Source organism: Zalophus californianus, chromosome 4, assembly GCF_009762305.2.
Source record: "Zalophus californianus isolate mZalCal1 chromosome 4, mZalCal1.pri.v2, whole genome shotgun sequence".
Lineage (NCBI taxonomy): Eukaryota > Metazoa > Chordata > Mammalia > Carnivora > Otariidae > Zalophus > Zalophus californianus.
The window spans coordinates 132,444,875-132,467,475 of NC_045598.1; the positions used below are offsets into that span (position 1 = coordinate 132,444,875).

General features: G+C 34.4%; 1 protein-coding gene across 1 annotated transcript in view; it reads right to left on the reverse strand.

Moving 5' to 3' along the window:
* The window catches only part of STAU2 (staufen double-stranded RNA binding protein 2), a 304,220-nt gene that overhangs the window by 252,515 nt on the left and 29,104 nt on the right, over positions 1 to 22,601 (reverse strand). The window contains 2 exon segments of the mRNA XM_035727107.1: positions 1,429 to 1,588; positions 14,919 to 15,049. Of these exon segments, the coding sequence (XP_035583000.1) occupies positions 1,429 to 1,588; positions 14,919 to 15,032 (274 nt within the window). The 5' untranslated portion in view covers positions 15,033 to 15,049.

Genomic DNA, 22,601 nt, shown 5'->3' on the forward strand with positions numbered 1-22,601 from the left:
AAATTCATGCAGTTTTAGACAGAGCAGTCCTTGAAAGAATAGACTATGTCTACTTAGCATATGCCACATGAGAAAGAAGCATCAGATGATTATAAGCCTGAGCATGTGGACTCACTCTAATTAAATAGATTACAGTCATTTGTGGCAGGAAAAAGTCTTTTTTCTACTCATCACAAAAATACCTAAAGTAATATTTGTCAGAAGGTAACTTCTTAAATTAATAAATTAATGAGTAAATGGATGTAGGGCTAGTACCAAACTTATGGAACTTTATTAACTTGATGTTATCAATTCATGCATTATGTCCAATACAGGTTTGCCTCTTCCAAATAGATGACTAGATGCACAATGTTGGTATTATATGCAACTGGAACAACTCTTTAAAATTATTCTTAGGAGATAAAAACTGAAAAACTTGTTTACTTAGCATTATATCACACACAGGTTTTTTTGGGATTTCTGGGTTTCTTTATAAACTTCCATAAGTATTCTAAATTTGAACAGTTCTATCAACCATTTCTACACCAACAAGCAAAATAAGATGCTTAGACCTAATTGTGTAATTTTTTATTAAGCTAAAATAAACAATAACTATTTTTAATTATTAAACTGTACTTTTATATATTATATAAAAAAAGAAATTGATCATTTCTATCTTTATAAAAAACTCAGTCATTGCAGCATTATTTACAATAGCCAAATTATGGAAGCAGCCCAAGTGTCCAGCCACAGATGAACAGATAAAGAGGCGGGATATATATATATATATGAATATATATGAATATTACTCAGCCATAAAAAAGAATGGAGCTAGACAGTATTATGCTAAATGAAATAAGTCAGTCAGAGAAAGACAAATACTGTATGATTTCACTCATATGTGGAATATAAGAAACAAAATGAACAAATGGAATAGAAGAGAGAGAGACAAACCAAGAAACAGACTCCTAACTATAGAGAACAAAATGATGGTTACCAGAAGGGAGGTGGGGAGGGGGTTGGAGCACATAGGTGACAGGAATTAAAGAGTACACTTATCAGGATGAGCACCGAGTAATGTGTAGACTTTTTGAGTCACTATATTGTACACCTGAAACTAACATAACACTGTATGTTAACTACACTGAAATTGAAATAAAAAACTTAAAAAAAACACAACTCAGTCATACTTTCTGTTCTTTGTAACCAAATGTATTTTTGTGAACATTTAAAAAGTAAGTAACGCATCTTTAGAGTATCCACAAAGCAAATTTTCAAAATAATTATAATGACCTTCCTCATTCCCTCACCTTCAATTGTTATTCAGTTGTTTTTTGTGCAGGTGCTACTGATACCTGACTACGCAGCTGGCCTGCTACGAAGCAAGTACAGAGAACAACACCCACAGAACACAACAAGACAACAGAAGGAAACAAGTCAGTGCCGTACCTGGGTTATTATTCACATTACTTTTCGGTGGTTTCTGAACTGGTTTGGGAAGCGTAGATTCAGTCAAAGCTTTATTAGCAACGGCTTGTTGGGCCTTCTTTATACTGCTCCCTTCGGATTCCCATGTTTGCTCACCAAGACTCAGTTGCACTGAGAACATCTTCGAAAAACATAAAGAGACAAAGAAAACATTAAATTTTTCAGGAAATAAAATACGCCGTCTGAGAGAAAAGCAGATATACCATAGAATCAAAATTTTAGAGCTAGGGGTGACCTTACAAATTATTTGCACAAAAATCTTATTCCACCTAGTGAGATCATTTTAAGAGATTGTACCAGATCCTGTTCTATCCATTCAAAGGCTTAGTGGCAGCTCTAAGTGAACATTTTGGGTAGGATAAAACAAGAAGAAATCACTTCCCTAAATAGAATCATACTGTTAACGTCCTCATAAAAGCAGAATAAGTACAAAGAAGACGAGAAACTAAGAGAATCCACAAGGCCCTGTCTCTGTAACACTTATAAAATCTAATTCTTTGAATGTCATACTTAGTACAATCTAGTCAAAGAGTCAGGCAATCCTACTAAATATTATGTCACCAGGAAACTCTCAATCCTCCACACTCAACATTTAACCAGTCACCAAATTCTGCTAATTTTAATCTCACTAGTATTCTCAAATCTCTCTCTCTCTAAAAAAAGAAACAAAACAAACAAAAAAACCCTCAAATCCAGTTGTATCACCCCAACCAATTCCATGTTAAAAACCTTTCAATGTTCCCATTGTGGTGCGGCACAAAAGTTCTACCTGTCCATCTTCATTTCATAACCACTCTTTCCTTGTCATCTGAACATTCCATTCACACCATTATTTCCATGTGAGCTCAAAACCTATTGTTCACCTTCCAAAATTGAGGATCAAGTTACAGAATACACACACAATCTGCTGTTTTCCATAGACTGCTTACGACTTTGTAGGAATACAAAATATTAACCCCAAGATACTTTTAATTAAAAAGAAATAAATGTATATTTGCAGGAAGAAGAACAGGTAGAAAATACCTTTACCAAGTGATTAAAGTTAGCATCATCAATAATCATACAAACATCATGTACCTCCTGATACGATCCAATGAGAAGCATTTAGTATTCTTGGCCAAAAATGTTTAACCATAATCTAATCATAGGAGGAAAACCAGACAAGCTATATTATGGTATATTCTGTAAGACAACGGGCCTAAACTCTTCAAAAATGTCAATGTCATGAAAGGAAATCATACAACAAAGAATATATACCATAATCTAAATTTGCCTGGTTTATCCCCCCTACGATTAATCCATATGATTTAAACTTTTCTGACTCCATTTTCCTAGGCTCACAGGCCAGACACCTTTAAGTGGTCTTCCTTGCCTCCATTTCTCTCTCCATGCACCTGCATCCAATTATCAAGCTACTGACTCAACTTCAAAAATATTTTTCAGATCTGGCCTCCTCTCTTTATACTCTTTGCCATTGTCTTAGCAAGGAATATCAACCTCTCTCCCTCAACTACTGTAAGACCATCCTAACATCATTCCCTTAACATAAGACCTTCCTATTCAAACTATCCTTCTTACCACCACCAACATCAACATTCTATAAAATACAAATGTACCCAAGTCAATCCTCTGCTTTTCTGAAACTTCTCTACAGGATCCCACTAGCTTATTATACACCTAAAACTAATATAATGTAACATGTCAATTATATTTCAATAAAACTAGAGAAAATAAAAAGAGTCCCACTACAATAAAAATTTAGTAATTTCAATAAGGAATCCGGGGCACATTGTTTATGAGTTTAAGTGGTAGCTTTACCATTTACTATGTGCAAAGTTAGGACAGTTACCTATTCTTTCTCTCTGTTTTCTTATTTCTTTAATAAACTGAGACTAAAAAGAACATATAGGATTGTTGTGAAAATTAAAACAAAATTATGTAAATGACCCCATTTGAAAGGTAGAGATTGTCAAATTCAATTAAAAAAAAAAAAGCAAAATCCAGGGTGCCTGGTTAGCTCAGTCAGTTAAGCATCTGCCTTCGGCTTGAATCATGATCCTGGGGTCCTGGGATGGAGCCCTGCACTGGGCTCCCTGCACAGCAGGGAGTCTCTTCTCCCTCCCCCACTGCCCCTCCACCCTTCTTGTGCGCGCTCTCTCTCTCAAATAAAATCGTAAAAAAAAAAAGCAAAATCCAACTACATGCTACCTACAAGTAATGCACTTCAACTATAAAGACAATAGAAAAAATGTATCATGCTAACATAAATCAATGAAAAGTCAGAATGGCTGTATTAATATCAAACAAAGTAGATTTCAGAGAAAAGATTAATACCAATGATAACAAAGGTCATTTCACAAGGATGAAGGGGCAAATTAATGAAGAAGACATAACAATCCAGAACATTTAGCCAACTAATAACACAGCTTCAAAATATATGAAGCAAAAACTAACAAACTACAAGAGAAGTAAAAAATCCACAATTTACATAGGAATACAATGCCCCCCCTTAATAGGTGATATTACAATTATTAAGCAATCATAAAGAAAAGAGTAGACATGAACATACCATAAACCAACAAAACCTGACTGACATTTTTAGAACTCTCTACCCAAAAAGACCAAAAAGAGCAGAAAATACATTTGTTCTCAATTTCTCACAAAACATTCACCAAGAGAGAAGATATTCTGGACCATAAAACAAGTCTCAATAAGTTCAAAGGATTCAGTGATGCAAAGTATGTTCCCTGACCACAATGGAATTAAGTTAGAAACCAGTAACAGAAAAATCTCTGGAAAATCCCCAAACATTTAGAAACTAAATAATACATTTCTAAATAACCCATGGGTAAAAGATTAAATCAAAATGGAAATTAGAAGGTATTTTAAAATGAATAAAAATGAAAACACCATCTTAGAAGATAGCACTAAAATAGTACTAAGAAATTTCCTGCACTAAATGCCTATTCTAGAAAAGTAAGGTCTCAAATAAGTTAACTTTAGCTTCGATCTCAATCAAATATGAAGTTACAGGAGCTCAGTCAGTTAAGTATCCGACTCTTGATTTCGGCTCAGGTCATGATCTCAGGGTTGTGGGATTAAGCCCCATGCTGGGCTCTGTGCTCAGTGGGGAGTCTGCTTGGATTCTCTCTCTGCCCCTACCCCTCACACATGCATGTACACGTTCTCTCTCTCTCTAATAAATAAATAAATCTTAATAAAAGAGAATCTGAACTTAACAGAAAAAAGTCATAAAGATAAAAGCAAACATTAATGAAATAGAAAATAAAAATCAATAAAACCAAGAGCTGATTCTTCGCAGAGATCAATAAAATTGGTAAACCTACAGCCAGACTAATCTTGGGGAAAAAAAAGACCAAATTACTAGTATTAGTATCAGGAAATGAGAGAAGTAACATCATTCCAGATTCCTAAAGTATTAAAAAGATAACAAGGGAGTATTTTTAACAGCTTTATACCAATAAACTCAACAACTTAAATTCTGTTAAAGACAATTACTAAAGCTCATTCAAGAAGAAAAAAGTAACCCAAATAGTCCTATATATTTTAAAGCAACTGAATCTGTAGTTTAAAATCTTTCCACAAAGAAAACTCCAGGCCCAGATGGTTTCAAATGATAAATTCTACTAAATATTTAAGTAAGAAATAATACCAGTTCACACAAAACTCTTCCCCAAAAAATCATAAGATGTTAGGGAAAACAATATAAATCAAAACTACAGACCAGTATCTCTGATAGATAAAAATCCTTCACAAAATATTAAACAAGGAATGCAAACTGGCACAGCCACTCTGGAAAACAGTATGGAGGTTCCTCAAACAGTTAAAAATAGAACTACCCTATGATCCATTTTGTATTTACCGAAAGAATACAAAAATACTAATTCAAAAGGATACATGTACCCTGATGTTTATAGCAGCATTATCTACAATAGCCAAATTATGGAAACAACCAAAGTGTCCATCAACTGATGAATGGAGAAAGAAGATGTGGTATAAAGGGAAGACCCCTAAGGCTAGCTGGCAGATCTCTCAACAGAAACTTGGCAAGCCAAAAGACAGTGGCATGATATAGTCAACATGCTAAATGGGAAAAATCTGAAGCCAAGAATACTCTATATGCTAAATGGGAAAAATCTGAAGCCAAGAATACTCTATCCAACAAGGCTATCATTCAGAATAGAAGGAGAGATAAAGAGTTTCCCAGACCAAAAAAAAAACTAAAGGAGTTCATGACCATTAAACCAGCCCTGCAAGCAATATTAAAGGGAACGCTTTGAGTGGAAAGGAAAGACCAAAAGTGACAAAGACAAGAAAGGAACAGAGAAAATCTCCAGAAACAATGACAAACAAGCAAAAAAATGACACTAAAGGGGCCCCTGAGTGATTCCGTCAGTTAAGTGTCTGTCTTCAGCTTGGGTCATGATCCCAGAGTCCTGGGACCGAGCCCCTCATCAAGGTCTCTGCTCAGCAAGGAGACTGCTTCTCCCTCTCCCTCTGCCTGCCACTCCCCCTGCTTGAGTTCTCTCTCTCTCTCTCTCTCTCTCTCTCTCTCTCGGTGAAATAAATAAATAAAATCTTTTTTAAAAAACGGCACTAAATACATATCTATCAATAATTACTCTCAAGGTAAATGGACTACTTGCTCCAATCAAAAGAGATATGGTGTCAGAATGGATAAGAAAACAAGACCCATCTATATGCTGCCTATAAGAGACGTTGTTTTAGATCTAAAGACACATGCAGATTGAAAGTGAGGGGATGGAGAAATATTTATCATGCAAACAGATGTCAAAAGAAAGCTGGAATAGCAATATGTTTATCATACAAACAAGATTTTAAACCAAAGACTGTAACAAGAGATGAAGAAGGGCATTATATCATAATAAAGGGGACTATCCAATAAGAAAATCTAACAATTGTAAATATTTATGCCCCCAACATGGGAGTACCCAAATACATAAAACTATTAATAACAAACATTAAGGAAATCCTTGATAATAATACAATAATAGCAGGGGACTTTAACACCCACTTACAGCAATGCATGGATCATCTCAGCAGAAAACCAACAAGAAAACAATGGCTTTGAATGACACACTGAGACAGATGGACTTCACAGATATATTCAGAACATTCCAACCTAAAGAAGCAGAATATACATTCTTTTCAAGTGCACATGGGACATTCTCCAGTACAGATCACATACTAGGTCAAAAAACAGGCCTCAACAAGTACAAAAAGACTGCGATCATACCATGCATATTTTCTGACCACAAAGCTATGAAACTTAAAGTCAACCACAAGAAAAAATTTGGAAAGACCACAAATACAAGGAGGTTAAACAACATGCTTCTAAACAATGAATACATCAACCAGGAAAAAATACATGGAAAATGAATGAAAATGAAAACACAATGGTCCAAAACATTTGGGATGCAGCAAAAGCAGTCCTAGCAGGGAAGTATATAGCAATACAGGCTTACCTCAAGAAGCAAGAAAAATCTCAAATACACAACCTAACATTACACCTAAAGGAGCTAGAAAAACAACAACAAATGGAGCCTAAAGCCAGCAGAAAAAGAGAAATAATAAAGTTTAGAACAAAAATAAATGATGTAGAAACTAAAAGAACAATAGAAGAGATCAATGAAACCAGGAGCTGGTTGTTTGAAAAAATTAATAAAATTGATAAACCCCTAGCCAGACTCATCAAAAAGAAAGAAGGACCCAAATAAATAAAATCACAAATGAGAGAAATCACAACGAACACCACAGAAATACAAACAATTATAAGAGAATATTATGAAAAACTATAGGCCAACAAATTGGACAACCTAGAAGAAATGGGAATTCCTAAAAACATATCAACTACCAAAACTGAAGAAATAGAAAACTTGAACAGACTGACAACCAGCAAAGAAATTGAATCAGTAATCAAAAATCTCCCAACAAACAAAAGTCCAGGGCCAGATGGCTTCACAGTGAATTCTACCAAACATTTAAAGAAGAGTTAATATCAAAAACTAGAAATGGAAAGAAAACTTCCAAATTCATTCTATGAGGCCAGCATTACCCTGATACCAAAACGAGACAAAGACTCCACTAAAAAAGAGAACTACAGGCCAATATCCCTGATGAATACAGATGCAAAAATTCTCAATAAAATACTAGCAAATCAAATCCAACTGTATGTTAAAAGAATCATTCACCACAGTCAAGGATATATTTCTGTTTGCAAGGGTGGTTCAATATTCACAAATCAATCAATGTGATATACCACATCAATCAAAGAAAGTATAAGAACCATGTAATCCTTTTAATAGATGCAGAAAAAGCATTTGTACAACATCCATTCATGACAAAAACACTCAACAAAGCAGGTTTTGAGGGAACATACCTAAACAGCATAAAGGCCATATATGAAAAACTCACAGCTACTATCATCCTCAATGTGGAAAAACTGAGAGTGTTTCCCCCATGGTCAGGAAAACAAAGGAATGTCCACTCTCACCACTGTTATTTAGCATAGTACTGGAAGCCATAGCCAAGGCAATCAGACAACAAAAAGAAATAAGAGATGTGCAAATCAGCAAGTAAGAAGTCAAACTTTTCCTACTTGCAGATGACATGACACTCTATATAGAACACCCAAAAGACTTCACCACAAAATTGCCAGAACTGATACACAAATTCAGTAAAGTCATAGGATACAAAATCAATGTACAGAAATTTGTTGCATTTCTATACACCAATGAAGCAGCAGCAGAAGAAATCAAGGAAACAATCACGTTTACAACTGCACCAAAAACCATAAGATACCTAGGTATAAACCTAACCAAAGAGGTAAAAGATCTGTACACTGAAAACTATAAAACACTGATGAAAGAAATTGAAGAGGACACAAAGAAATGGAAAAACATTCCATGCTCATGGACTGGAAGAACAAATACTGTTAAAATGTCTATACTATCCCGAGCAATCTACACATTTAATGCAATCCCTATCAAAATACCACCAGCATTTTTCACAGAGCTAGAACAAACAATCCTAAAATTTGTATGGAACCATAAAAGACCCCAAAAAGCCAAAGGCAGCTTGAAAAAGAAAAGCAAAGCTGGAGGCATCACAATTCCAGATTGCAAGTTATATACAAAGCTGTAGTGATCAAGAATAGAATAGAAAGCCCAGAAATGAACCCACACTGTACGGTCAATTAATCTTCGACAAAGCAGGAAAGAATATCCAATGGAAAAAAGACCATCTCTTCAACAAATGGTGTCAGAAAACTGGTCAGCAACATGCAAAAGAATGAAACTGGACCACTTTCTTAACACTAAACACAAAAATAAATTCAAAATGGATGAAAGACCTAACTGTGAGACAGGAAACCATTAAAATCCCAGAGGAGAACACTGCAGTAACCTCTTTGACATCAACCTTTGGACCTTCTTACTAGACGTATCTCCTAAGGCAAGGGAAACAAAAGCAAAAATGAACTATTGGGACTTGATCAAGATAAAAAGCTTCTGCACAGCACAGGCAACAATCAACAAAACTAAAAGGTAACCTATGGAATGGGAGAAGATATTTGCAAATGACATATCTAATAAAGGGTTAGTACCCAAAATATATAAAGAACTTATGAAACTCAATACCCAAAAAACAAATAATCCAGTTAAAAATGGGCAAAAGACATGAATAGACATTTTTCCAAAGAAGACATACAGATGGCCAACAGACACATGAAAAGATGCTCAACATCACTCATCATCAAGGAAATACAAATCAAAACCACAATGTATCACCTCACACCAGTCAGAATAGCTAAAATGAACAACACAGGAAAGAACAGGTGTTGGAGAGGATGCGGAGAAAGGGGACCCCTCTTACACTGTTGGTGGGAATGCAAACTGGGGCAGCCACTCTGGAAAACAGTACGAAGATTCCTCAGAAAGTTAAATACAGAAGTACCCTACAATCCAGCAACTGTACTACTAGGTTTTTACCCAAAGGATACAAAAATACTAATTCAAAGGGATACATACACCCCAGTGTTTATAGCAGCATTATCCACAATAGCCAAATTATGGAAAATCGACCCATGAATGGATAAAGAAGATGTGCGACACACACACACACTAAAATTGTATTCAGCCATAAAAAAGAATGAAATCTTGCCATTTGCAATGACATGGATGGAACTAAAGAGTATAATCCTAAATGAAGTCAGTCAGAGAAAGACAAGTACTATATGATTTCACTCATGTGGAATTTAAGAAACAAAACAAAGGGGGAAAAAAGAAAGAGGGAGGCAAACCAAGAAACAGATTCTTAACTTTAGAAAACAAACTGATGGCTACCAGAGGAGAAGTAGGTGGGGAGATGGGTAAAATAGGTGATAGGGATTAAGGAGTGCACTTGTGATGAGCACTGGGTGTTGTACAAGAGTGCTGAATGACTATATTGTACACCTGAAACTAATATTACACTTCATGTTAACTAACTGGATTTTAAATAAAAGCTTGAAAAAATCTATTAACAAATGGGATCCATCAATATAGAAATGAGCTAATACATTGTAACCAAGTGTTTTATCCCAGAAATGCAAGAGTAGATTCTACATTTGAGAGTCAATCAACATAATTCACAATATTGAGATTAAAAACAGAAAAACCATATATTACCATCTCAATCAATGTAGAACCGCATGACAAAAATCAACATCTATTCATGTTAAAAACTCTCAGTAAACGTTAAGTAGAAAAGAATTTCTTCAGTCTGATAAAGGGCATCTACAGAAAAGGTACATCTAACATAATTAATGGGCGGAAACTGGTATGACTGCCCATAAGATCAGGAATAAGTTGAGAGATGTCTGCTCTCATCACTTCTATTTAACATTGCACTTTAAGTTCTAGCCAATGCAATCGGGCAAGAGAAATAAATAAAAGACATTAAAAGTGGAAAGCAGGATTAAAAATTGTCTATATCGAGCACCTGGGTCGCTCAGTGAGTTAAGCATCTGCCTTTGGCTAGGTCATGATCCCAGGGTCCTGGGATCGAGCCCTGAATCAGGGAGCCTGCTTCTCCCTCTCCTCCCAGCTTGTGCTTTCTCTCGCTCTCTCTCTCAAATAAGTAAATAAAATCTTAAAAATAAAAAATTAAATAAATAATTAAACTGTCTTTATTCATAAATGACATGTGGAACCCCCCACAAAATCTAAAAAGGAATTTTTAAAAAAACTACCAGAGCTGATAAGTGAGTTTAGCAAGACTTCAGAATACTACATCAATACACAAAAATTGGTGTATTTTTATACAGTAGCAATAATCAGTAAGAACAAGAAACTAAAATTTAAAAAACATGAGCACTGGACAAGAGCATGAAAAATATGAAATACTTAGGGATAAATCTAAAGATATAAAATACTTGACTACTGAAAACTACAAATACTGTTGAGATAAATTAAATAATATCTAAACAAATAAGAGACACTTCGTTCGTGTGTTGGAAGACTCCATTTTTCTACCATGTTAATTTGCCCCAAATTGAGCTATAGATTCACAGCAGTTCTAGTCAAAATCCCAGCAGGGTGTTTTATAGAAAGGACAAGGTGACTTTAAATTCATATAAAAATGCAAAGGAACAATTCTGAAAAAAAAGAACAAAATTAATGGGCTACTACTACCATATTTCAAGAATTATAAAGCTACTGCAAACCAAACAGCACAGCATTTGCAAAAAGATGAGAAAATAAATCAATAGAACAGAACAGACTCCAGAAATGGAAACATATATGACAGCTGATTTTTGATAAAGGTGCACAGCAATGCAGTGAAGAAAGGATAATCTCTTCAACAACTGGACATCCATTTGCAAAAAAATAAATAAGCCTTGCTCCATATCTCATATGACATACAAAAATTAACACAAAATGGCAATTAGATCTAAATGTAAGACCTAAATGTATGATCTAAGTGTAAGGCCTAAGGCAATAAAATAACATAGGAGAAAATCTTAGGATCTTTTACGAGGCAAAGATTTCTTAGACATCTACCAAAAGTACAACTATACAGGGAACAAATGGGTAAGTTGGACTTCATCAAAATTAAGAACTACTCCTCTCTAAAGACACTGTTAAAAAAGATAAGCCAGGGCGCCTGGCTGGCTCAGATGGTTAAGCGTCTGCCTTCGGCTCAGGTCATGATCCCGGGGTCCTGGGATCGAGTCCCGCATCGGGCTCCCTGCTCCTTGGGAGCCTGCTTCTCCCACGGCTTCTCTCTCTCTCCTCTCTCTCTCCTCGTCTCTCATGAATAAATCAATAAAATCTTTAAAAAAAAAGATAAGCCATAGAGTAGGAGGAAATAATTGCCAAACATATATCTAATAAGGGACTTGTATTCACAATATCCAAAGAGGGACATCAAAGAAGATACCAAAGTAGGAAGCTTCGATGAAAGAAAAGTGCCTATGATATAGCAAATACTCAATAGATATTTTACCAAGGATTTTTTTAATCCTATACATACTAACAAGCAATGATATAATTATCTGGGTACCCCCATCATCAACATAGTTGCTAAGAATTTACAAAACATCATTCCATTACACTACACTAGAACAGATAACGTATTTCTCAAATTACAGATGAGAAAACTGAAACTCTAAATTACTTGCTCAAGGCCACATAAGCTGGATAATGCAAGGCAAAGATCAAGCTTTACAAATCTAGCTAGCATGAGAAAAAAAAAGACTACTTGGCTTCAAGGCCACTGGTTATACTGTCTCCCTCAGTGATATCTATTCCAAAGAAAACCTCAGAGTGCAGTTACTGGAGCTTTCTTACCACTTACTCATGCATACTGAAAACTTCACAAAATCGGGAAATAGAGGAAAAGAAGAAAATACATTTTGTGTTCTTTCTGATTCTCTTCCTTACACTCTACACTATAATAGTCTTCTTTAGAGGTTTAAAAAGTCAAAACAACAATCCATAAAAAAAAAAAAAACTGTATTTAGGTACCTAGGAGATATAGCAATGTCATAATAACTCATGTTAATATAAGGTATACCAAATTACTTCAGAGTTCAACACGAAAGTGAGCAGAAAAACAAAAGAGGGCACGGAAAATATTACAATTTGTTATTTAATAGTTACATGTTAAAAATTGCCATAAGTTGTTCAGATTCTGTAAGACTCAGTGGAGGAAAGAGGAAAGCATGTAAACATAACTACTTCCCATCAACAAGTATGTATTAAAAGACAATTCTACACCACTCTGAAGACATTTATTTTATGTTTCTCAACTCTGGATGCACATTTGAGTCATCTGAGAGCTTAAAAATAATCCTGATGTCTGGGCTTCATTCAAGACCAATCAAATTAGAATTTCTGAGGGTAAGACTCAGGCATAAGTGTTTTTTAAAGCTTCCTTGGTGATTTCAATGAAGAACCAAGGTTGAGAACCACTACAGTGTGTGTGTGCATATAACATACAAACATATATACATAAATAGATATGTAAATTGTCATGTAACTGGTTAATCTCCCAAGAAAATAAGTGACACTTAGCAAATACTAACCAAGGGGAGCAAGACTGCTGAGGATACATACAAGGTATATGGAATTTAAGCTGGGTAAGAACCATGTGAGGACTGAGAGGAGTGAGAAAGAGTAAAAGGGTGGCAGAATCGATGGATTTGTGGTGTGGAAGAAGTACTAAAGTTAAATAGAGGGAATGAACTAGAAAGTTAGGAGATGTCAGAGAGAGATGAATGCTTGAGATTAAAATTATGGAGGGTCTCACAGTTACTGGTTATGATCAAGTGAAGAATATGATCACAGGAATGAGTCGCTGGAGGAGAGGGAAGCAAGATAACAACAGAAGTGCAAGAAACTGAAATGTCAGCATGTTGGATCAATCATCTACTTAACGAAATCACCAAAAATTAAAACATGATGAATTAGAGTAAAAGTGAGGCATGAGAAATGTGATGGAATCAGCCAGAGATCAACAAATGACTACCGTAGTGACATGGGGATTAGTCTATTAACATGAAATTCAAAACTGGGGAGTCATCTCAAGGAAGAATTCCTGGAATTAGAAATGAGGAGCTAAGAAGACAGATCCTACAGGAGCCATAAAATACAGAAGAACAATAACCCTAAAAAAGCTCAGTCTAGTACAATCGTAATGACCAACATGTATCATTATGTATAGCACATCAGTGACTACACCTGAGGAAGTCAGGTCCTGCTGAACGCCCAGTGGAGGGATCAGAGAAGTTTCACAGAGATTTAATGGTATGTGAGCTGACCGTTAAAAAATGTATAAGAACAAAAGGACCCTCAAGGCGGGTAGACACTACAACATAGGCGAAGGAGAGAGATGTGAAAAAAACAAGAAATATTCTAAGAAATGCGAACAGTTCAACAGGATTAAGGGCAGAAAGGGAATGAATATGAAATGACTATGAATTAATGGGCACAACTTTTTTTCTCTACACAAATGATATTATGAACAAATTAAACTGTCGCCCAGAAATCTTTCATAAAAGTCTCTAATAGGGAACAAAATTAACAGATTTAACAGATTTCAGTTTCACCTTATTCCCCTTACTTTGAAGGAGGTACTAGAAAACAAATAATCCAACAGCCATTGCTTTATTCAGATTAACCAACTCTTAGAGAATTAATTGCTTCAACATACCTCCAAATCCAAGATTAAAAATGTACCATGGAAATTTGTGTACAACTGAGACTTTTTAAAACATATGAATAAAGCTCAAACATAAATGCATTAATTACAGACTTCTTAATAATTAACACATATATATATAAACATGTATGAGGCTATATATAAATATAAATTGCTTTTCCAGTTAAGAAAACAATATTAAGAATGAATGCATAAATAATAACAATACTGGTACATACAACTTTTATAAATGATGAAACATATAATTCCATATCACACCAGAAAAGATGTCTCACTAGGTAACTGTTGTTATATTTACTCTGTCTCCATTTTTACTTTAGCAGTTATAATTTAATGGAAAGAACACTGCACCTGGGAGCCAAAGAATACATATTCAAGTGCTGGCATGGGCACTTATGAGCTATTACTAAGCAAGTCACTTAACTTTTCTGTGCATAAGTTAATTTACAAAACAGAAATCAAAATCCACATCTCCTGATTTGTTAAGGTTTTTGTGAAGTACTATATCTGAAAGAACTTTGTAAACCATAATAAGCTATAAAATTGTTTAGTTACAGACTTCTAAATATTATTAATATAGAACTAAAAGCCCTCAGGTCATCTGCTGCCCCTCCCCCCACCCCACAATGAAGCACAATTAAAACCTGAGATGATAAATCTGATAGACTTTGATAAGCATGTCTCACCACCTCTCTTCATAACCTTACCTTCGAATGAGCAGGCCCTCTTTCTTTCAGAAGTTTATACTGGGGTTGGACTCTATTGAAACGGGCTAACTCATTTACCAGACACATTGGAGTTTTCTCTTTGGGATTTGCCATTTTATCTTGGAGAGAAGCTGTAAATAAAAAGGCTTTAAAATTTTTGTGAAGAATGACTTTACAAAATGGAAGAAAAGCTAGTTTTGACTTTTTTAGATTGATGTCAGACTGTAAATTTGGATTAAATTATTTTCATGAATTTTATATAAAAAATTCATATTATCTAGTCTTCCATTCATGCAACAGAAATATGTATCACATTTTAAACAATAAATTAAGGTAACTTTTTCCCTGAGTACCTAAATTACTCTGTATACATTTTTTGAAAACAGCATGCTTAAAGATCTTTAAATAATATGATTATAATAATTTTTAGTTTATCTTTTAACTTTCCTTTCCTTTCAAAAAAGTTTAGCATAAACACATAATTCTCCTGATTCTTATTACTATAAAACTACATTCTGTCTACCTTTTCTATTATTTGATCTTACTTTTTTTCCTTCTAATTTTGAGGCAGCATATTAATTGAAAGAGCTCTAGACTTGGGAATCAAGCCTAAGCTTAAGTACTAGCTCGTCCAACTACTATTTTTTAGTAACTTCCTTTTCTTTTTGCTTTTTTAACAAAATTTTAAGGAAAGTAGAAAGGATAATTTAACGAATGTCCATGTTCCTACCACTTAGAACTGAAATTAATACTTTCCATGTTTAAGTCTCAAAAAAAAAAAAAAAACCAGTATTATATTCCAGTTAAGTTCCCTTTATCCTTTCCAGAAACCACTACTATATGAATTTAGAATATATCCCTCTGGAATATTTTAAAATACATTTATATGCATGTATGTATAACCATGAAAATATGGTCTTGAGATATAGTTTTGTAGTCACATTAATAGTAAAATAACATAATTTTCACAACTTACTTTCTTCACTCTTCATTATGTTTTTGATATTATAACTTATATAGATCCACTACATTACTTTTAACTGCTGTATAATTTCCATCACAATACCACAACAGTTTTCTAATCCACTCCCCTGATAGACCTTTAAGTTGTTTCTTTACCCTTACAAGTAAAAACATGCTGCCAAATGGCACTCAGAATGTACCAAATTACCTTCTGCTGACAGCATGAGAATTACCACTTCCCTTCAAACCTGAAAACATGCAGTATAGTCAGGTATTTTAATTTTTGATAATCTGAGGTTTGACAAATTGTATCCATTAGTTTTTGTTTTCCCCACTATATTTTAATTTGCATTCCCATTTTCCTAGTGAGTCTAATCATCTTCTCATGTTATTGATCATTTGGGTTTCCTCTTTGGGAACTGCTCCTGTCTTTTTTTCTATTGATTATTTTATGTATTATATTTATCAATCTTTTCTTTTATAGTCTGTGCTTGCTATGTCTTGTTTAAGAAATCCTTCCCTAACCTGCAAGGTCTTAATGATTTTTACTTAATTTAACTAAGGCTTCTGTGCTTTATCCTTAAGATAAGGGTATAATAAATCTACCCTACTTAACTCACAGGTTGTTTTGAGGTTAAGATTTTTAAATGTATGGTATTCTAAATTCTACGACAATTATTAGTAGCTTCAAAATATTTTCCTAATACTATATTATCTTATCCTGTATTATTCATTCATCTCATTTATAGATACATTAACTGCTTTTTAGTTTTCTTTCATCTCCTATTAATCAATACCAAGAAACATTTTAAAACTTAGGCATAAAACACACAAGTGGTTTACTTTCTGCTCAATTAAACTAATCACAATGTGTGGAAAATACATTAAATGAATGGAAATAGCTGGTTTTAGAAACTTTACCTATTAACTTTCTAAGGCAAGTTTAATGAACAAAACAGTATTCTCTTAACTTTTTCATACTCTTTTCAGGATCAATAATTTAATACAATAATTTGATCACAATCATTACGATTAAGAAATTATTTGATTAAAAAACTACATATAAATACCTAGTAAGGCACAAGTAAAAGAAAAGAGAACCTAAGCCACCAACCGATACAGTTGACAGTCGATTCTACAATTAAACCACTCTAAGTGGCATGTAAAACAAACAGACAAACAAAAAACTGGTAATTATTACTTTTTGGAACAGCACAAAAAAGACAAGAGTAAGTCAAAAGAGGTTTGAGGAAAACTGCATCTTACTTATTCCACTGTAAATTGTATAAATTGTACCAGAAAGTCAGTCATCATATAAAATACAAAGTGACCCGGGCTATAATCAGTTTGGGTCCTTGCATACCATGGCATTAAATAACTCAAGTACAAGAGATAACACAGATACTCATATCCGTATCAAGAAGCAAAGAAAAATGACAATTTGTTAAAAATGAGAAAATATATTAAGGTCTGGTAAAAATCAGTCAATTTTTCATAACACTTAAATAGCATTTATACTACTGAATAATTTTCATAATTCAGCAATGCTATATATTCATCTGCTACAATGCAAAAAATATTAGGAGCATATCAAGCACAATGTGACAATTTTATAGGGAAAATTTTTAATAGCATGGGTTTTTAATATATTAAAATGTGATTAAAATTATAAGTTTATATATGTTGGCTAATTGAATTTAAATTTTTAAAAAATGGTAAGTTTATAGCTCTCTATACTTGTTTAGTAAGAAAACCTGATCTAGGGCGCCTGGGTGGCTCAGATGGTTAAGCGTCTGCCTTCAGCTCAGGTCATGATCCCAGAGTCCTGCAATCGAGTCCCACATCGGGCTCCCTGCTCCTTGGGAGCCTGCTTCTCCCTCTGCCTCTCTCTCCCTGTCTCTCATGAATAAATAAATAAAAATCTTTAAAAAAAAAAAAAAGAAAGAAAGAAAACCTGATCTAAATCCTTTAAAGCAAAGTGCCAACTAATAACATGGTGTTAAACCTGTATTCCATTAACTTTGACTTTTTGCTGCATAAAAATAACATGAATCCTATAAAGCATTTTAATGTGTAGCTGAAGTTTTGTTGTGAAAGGTGTGCAAATACACACAGGATCTCACGTAGATAAAGCTTTATAACTAAAATTTAAAGGTTTAAATTTGGTAAATTTAAAAATCATTAGTCCTAGTTGTAATTTATTTTACAAAATGATTAAAACTTTATTGTAAATAGCTGTGCCTCTATTTAATCAGGAATCTTATTAGTATTAACTACTTGACAGAGTTCAGTGATAGAGCCATAATTAAGAATTAAACCAAAATTTGGGGGATGCCTGGGTGGCTCAGTCAGTTGAGCGACCAACTCTTGATTTTGGCTCAGGTCATGATCTCTGGATCATGGGATCAAGCCCCGTGTGGGGCTCTGAGCTCAGTGGGGAGCCTATTGAGATTCTCTCCCTCTGCCCTCCCCCAATTGCACAGGTGCGATCTCGCCACTCTCTCTAAAATAAATAAACAATAAATCTTTTTTAAAAAATTAAACCAAAATTTTAATAAAGCATCTATGAAACTATAAAACAACTGATCTATAAAAATTGAGATCTACAAGCTTCACTTATATATAACTTCTTAGAAAAGTCAGTGCAAAAAGTGAAAAATGCATACACTGTTGCATAGGTATACATTTTCAAGAGACCTAAGAATGTTTTCACTGAAGATATTTTGAAATAGGCTTCAAGTCAGTTTGGTGGCTGGGATAGAAGCTTACTTAAAAGTAAATAAAATCAATGATAATGGATTTCACAATCTAAGACTTTGTCATTTTGAGAGAGCAACTGCCATATGATGGCTAGGAGGCTGTTTTGGATATCTCTGCCACTCACTGATACCTATTTGAGTTTGAGAAAGTATTTAAAGGTCACTTTCCTAGACAGTAAAACAAGAATAATAGTTGTTTTTATATTACTGGGTAACTGTATGGGTTGAATGAGATGATGCAAGAACTGCTAACAATGATAAGAATCCATTATTATTCTGATTATAAACAATTCGTTAAAACATACTACCATCAAATTATGAAAACAGTGATATAGTTTTATAAACTTTTTTTCATAGCCCTGCAATCAAAAATATTCTGAGTTGAAATGTTCTGTTAGGATAAGCTGATTTTATTCACACAAATAGACTTCTTTAATATTCTGTAAAAAAACATGTATGTTATTTTTTTCCACTGACTTATGACATCATAAGTTTGTTTCCACTGAAAAATTCCCAGCTGTAATATAAAAGACATTTAAGATTTCTCATGTTTGTGTTAGGGAATATTCTATCTTTGTTGATAAGAAATTTGTTTACATGTAACTCACCATAACTTTGATAGGTAACACTGGTAAATAGATACTTATAACAACAGTATCAGCACACTCAACAAAAAATAGATACACTCTAGTCTTTTTGAGATATACCCTACTTTTATATTTTTATAAAATATCCTGACTCTGTGGGACTTAAATCTTCAAACTATACCAAAATAATGGAGCTGAGAGTTTTCGATCAACAGGCAAAATCCCTGTCCCAAGAGAGTTCACAGAATGGTATAAGAAACAGACACATACAATAAACAAATACAATACTACAATACCAATGCTACAATACGGCTGTTACAGGGAGTTCTTTGGTGAAAGAGGTACTGAAAGGCAGGTTTCAAGAGGTGGTGATTAGATTAGTTAGGTAAACTAGGAATTCACCAAGCTAGCAAGGGTAGAAAAGAAAAAGACAATCCAAGCTTCTCCACAGCACACATGCAGGAGAAAGCACATAAAACACATCACATTCCAGCAAATTCAAGTAAATCATTAACAGAAAACAGAATGCATAGGAGGAAACAGCAGAAAAAAACAGAATCCACAAAAACACCAAAAGTTTCCTAAGCCAGAACTTAACAGTAGCAACATTTCTAAAGTAGTTAAACTGCAGCCAGAGCTGTTGCTAAGATGTAGTCTACCTCACCTGCCAAGGCAAGTCTCTCCACAAAAGAATCTGTTCTCATCCCTGGTCCCAGAAATGACTTGGACACAGTTTCTATGTCTCTTTGCTGGCTTCCCTTTCCCTATGCCCTGCTACTGGAAGTGACTCATCCTAATTCCCAAGTAAATAAAAAGGAAAAAAAAAAAAGTCAAAAGAGCAAAGGAATTTGCCTTCCACAGGCTCTTGCCTTCTAGGAGAACTATGACTACCTCTCCATATCTGTAACTAAAACAAACCATATAACTTCAAATTAGACTATAACCTAAGGTTGTCCAAGCAAAATCACTACCCAAGCATCAAATTGCCTATCAATTAAGGAAAAATTTAAGTTCCTACCTCATATAAATGAAAATAAATTCCATAGTATTAAAATGTAAAATATAAAAATATGACAAAAGCACAAGAAAATTTGGCTAAATATCTGTCATAATCCTGTAAGATAAAAGACTTTTCTAAGTAAGAAGGGAAACCTAAAAGTCATAATGGGATAAACTGACAGATTTAATAACATAAAAAGGGGGGTGGGGAGATGGGTTAGCCCAGGGATGGGTATTAAAGAGGGCACGTACTGAATGGAGCATTGGGTGTTATACTCAAACAATGAATCATGGAACACTACATCAAAAACTAATGATGTAATTTATGGTGATTAACATAACATAATAAAAAAAATGTATAACTCCCATACCAGCAAGACATACCATAAATGATGCTTTAAAAGTCTACAAACTGGAGACATACTTGCAACATGTAAGGAAAAACTGTTTACATCCATAAAACACAAAGATGATAAAAATAAATTTTTTAAAATGTTATTGTTATGTTAATCACCATACATTACATCATTCATTTTTGATGTAGTGTTCCATGATTCACTGTTTGCATATAACACCCAGTGCTCCATTCAGTATGTGCCCTCTTTAATACCCATCACCGGCTAACCCATCCCCCTACCCCCCTGCCCTCAAAATAAATTTTTTAAATCCCCCCAAAAAAAGGGCAAATGTACTCACAATCAACTCACAATTTAAGTAAACATATCTGCTCAAAAAACTAATGTCTAAAGAAATAAGAATTTGAATTCCAGTGAAATGTAATTTACCAGACTAAACTGATAAAGATGGTAAAAATGATCATGTAAGTATTGGCAAGGATGTAGGAAAATGGGTGCAAACTCTACCGATGCAAACAGAACTTGGACAAACTTTCTGGTGAGCAAACTGGCAATACTGGTTAAAGTTTCAACTGCAGGGGACCTGGGTGGTGCAGTCGATTAGACCTCCAACTCTTGGTTTCGGCTCAGGTTAGTGATCTCAGGGTTGTGAGATCAAGTCCCATGATGGGTTCTGTGCTCAGTGTGGAATCTGCTTGACTTTCTCTCCCTCTGCCCCTCCCCCCTGCACACATGTAAAATAAATAAGTAAATCTAAAAAAAAAGGTTTCAATTACCTCTATCTTTAAAACAGCAATTCTACATCTAGGTATTCATACTACAGGAAGACTCACATAAAATATACACAGTGACAATGTGCATAGCAAGACTAACTCAAGAACTATAAGCAAGCTAAATATGTATCCATCAATAATTAATTAGTTAAATAAACTACAATGGGATGTGCAACCTTGGAAAGATGAGATACAGAGCTTATGCACTGACATGGAAAACGTTACAAAGTGTTAAATGAAAAACAGCTAGGAGAGCTTACTGTCTGATCTCATTTTAATTTTTTTTTTTTTAAGTCAAACAGGTGCCTATGCATTACAGAAGAAATGCAACTGGCAGGGACCAGAGAGAATCCTCACTTTTTTTTTCCTTTGATTTTATGTATTTGTCAGAGGGAAAGAGAGAGAGAATGAGTGTACACACTAGCAGGGGGAGCTGCAGGCAGAGGGAGAAGCGGGTTCCCCATTGAGCAGGGAGCCTGACGTGGGACTCCATCCCAGGACCCCGGGATCATGACCTGAGCTGAAGGCAAACACTTAACGACTGAGCCACCCAGGCGTCCGGAGAATCCTCTTTCTACTTTGTAGTACCACGTTGTTTTACCTTTTTACAATGTTTAGGTATATATATAATCTTTATATTTAAAGAAATTACAAAGCCATACCAAAAGTAGGGAATAGTTTACAGTGTTTCAGACTCTGCTATTGTCCTTTCTAGTCTTTACGGGGCTACCAAGGTTCTGAAAAACAAGAAGATGCTCAAGGACCTGATTCAAAGCAGGCCGTAAGTGCCATGTCTACAATCCCTGACTTTTACAAATGAAGCCACCTTGGGATTTAAACACTGCTAAAATACGGTGTAGCCTTAACAACATTTGATATGGTCGGTCTTCTTAACTTTAGCCATTCTAATAGCTATGTAATGGTTATCTCACTGTGATTTTAATTTGCATTTCCCTATGACTACACATGTTGAATTTTTTACACACTACCTGTATTTATCCTGTAATGAAGCATCCATCTGACTATTTTACCCATTTTATAATTGGGTTATTTTTCTTATTGTTTTATTTGAAGAGTTCTTTATAAGTCATTAGAGTCAGGTATACGTTTCGCAAAGATTTTCTCCCAGAATGTGGTATCTCTTTTCATTTTCTTACTAGTGTCTTTTGAAGAGCAGACTTAAATTTTAATAACATCTAGTTTATCAATTTGTCCATTTATATATTGTGCTCCTGGTGCTGTATCT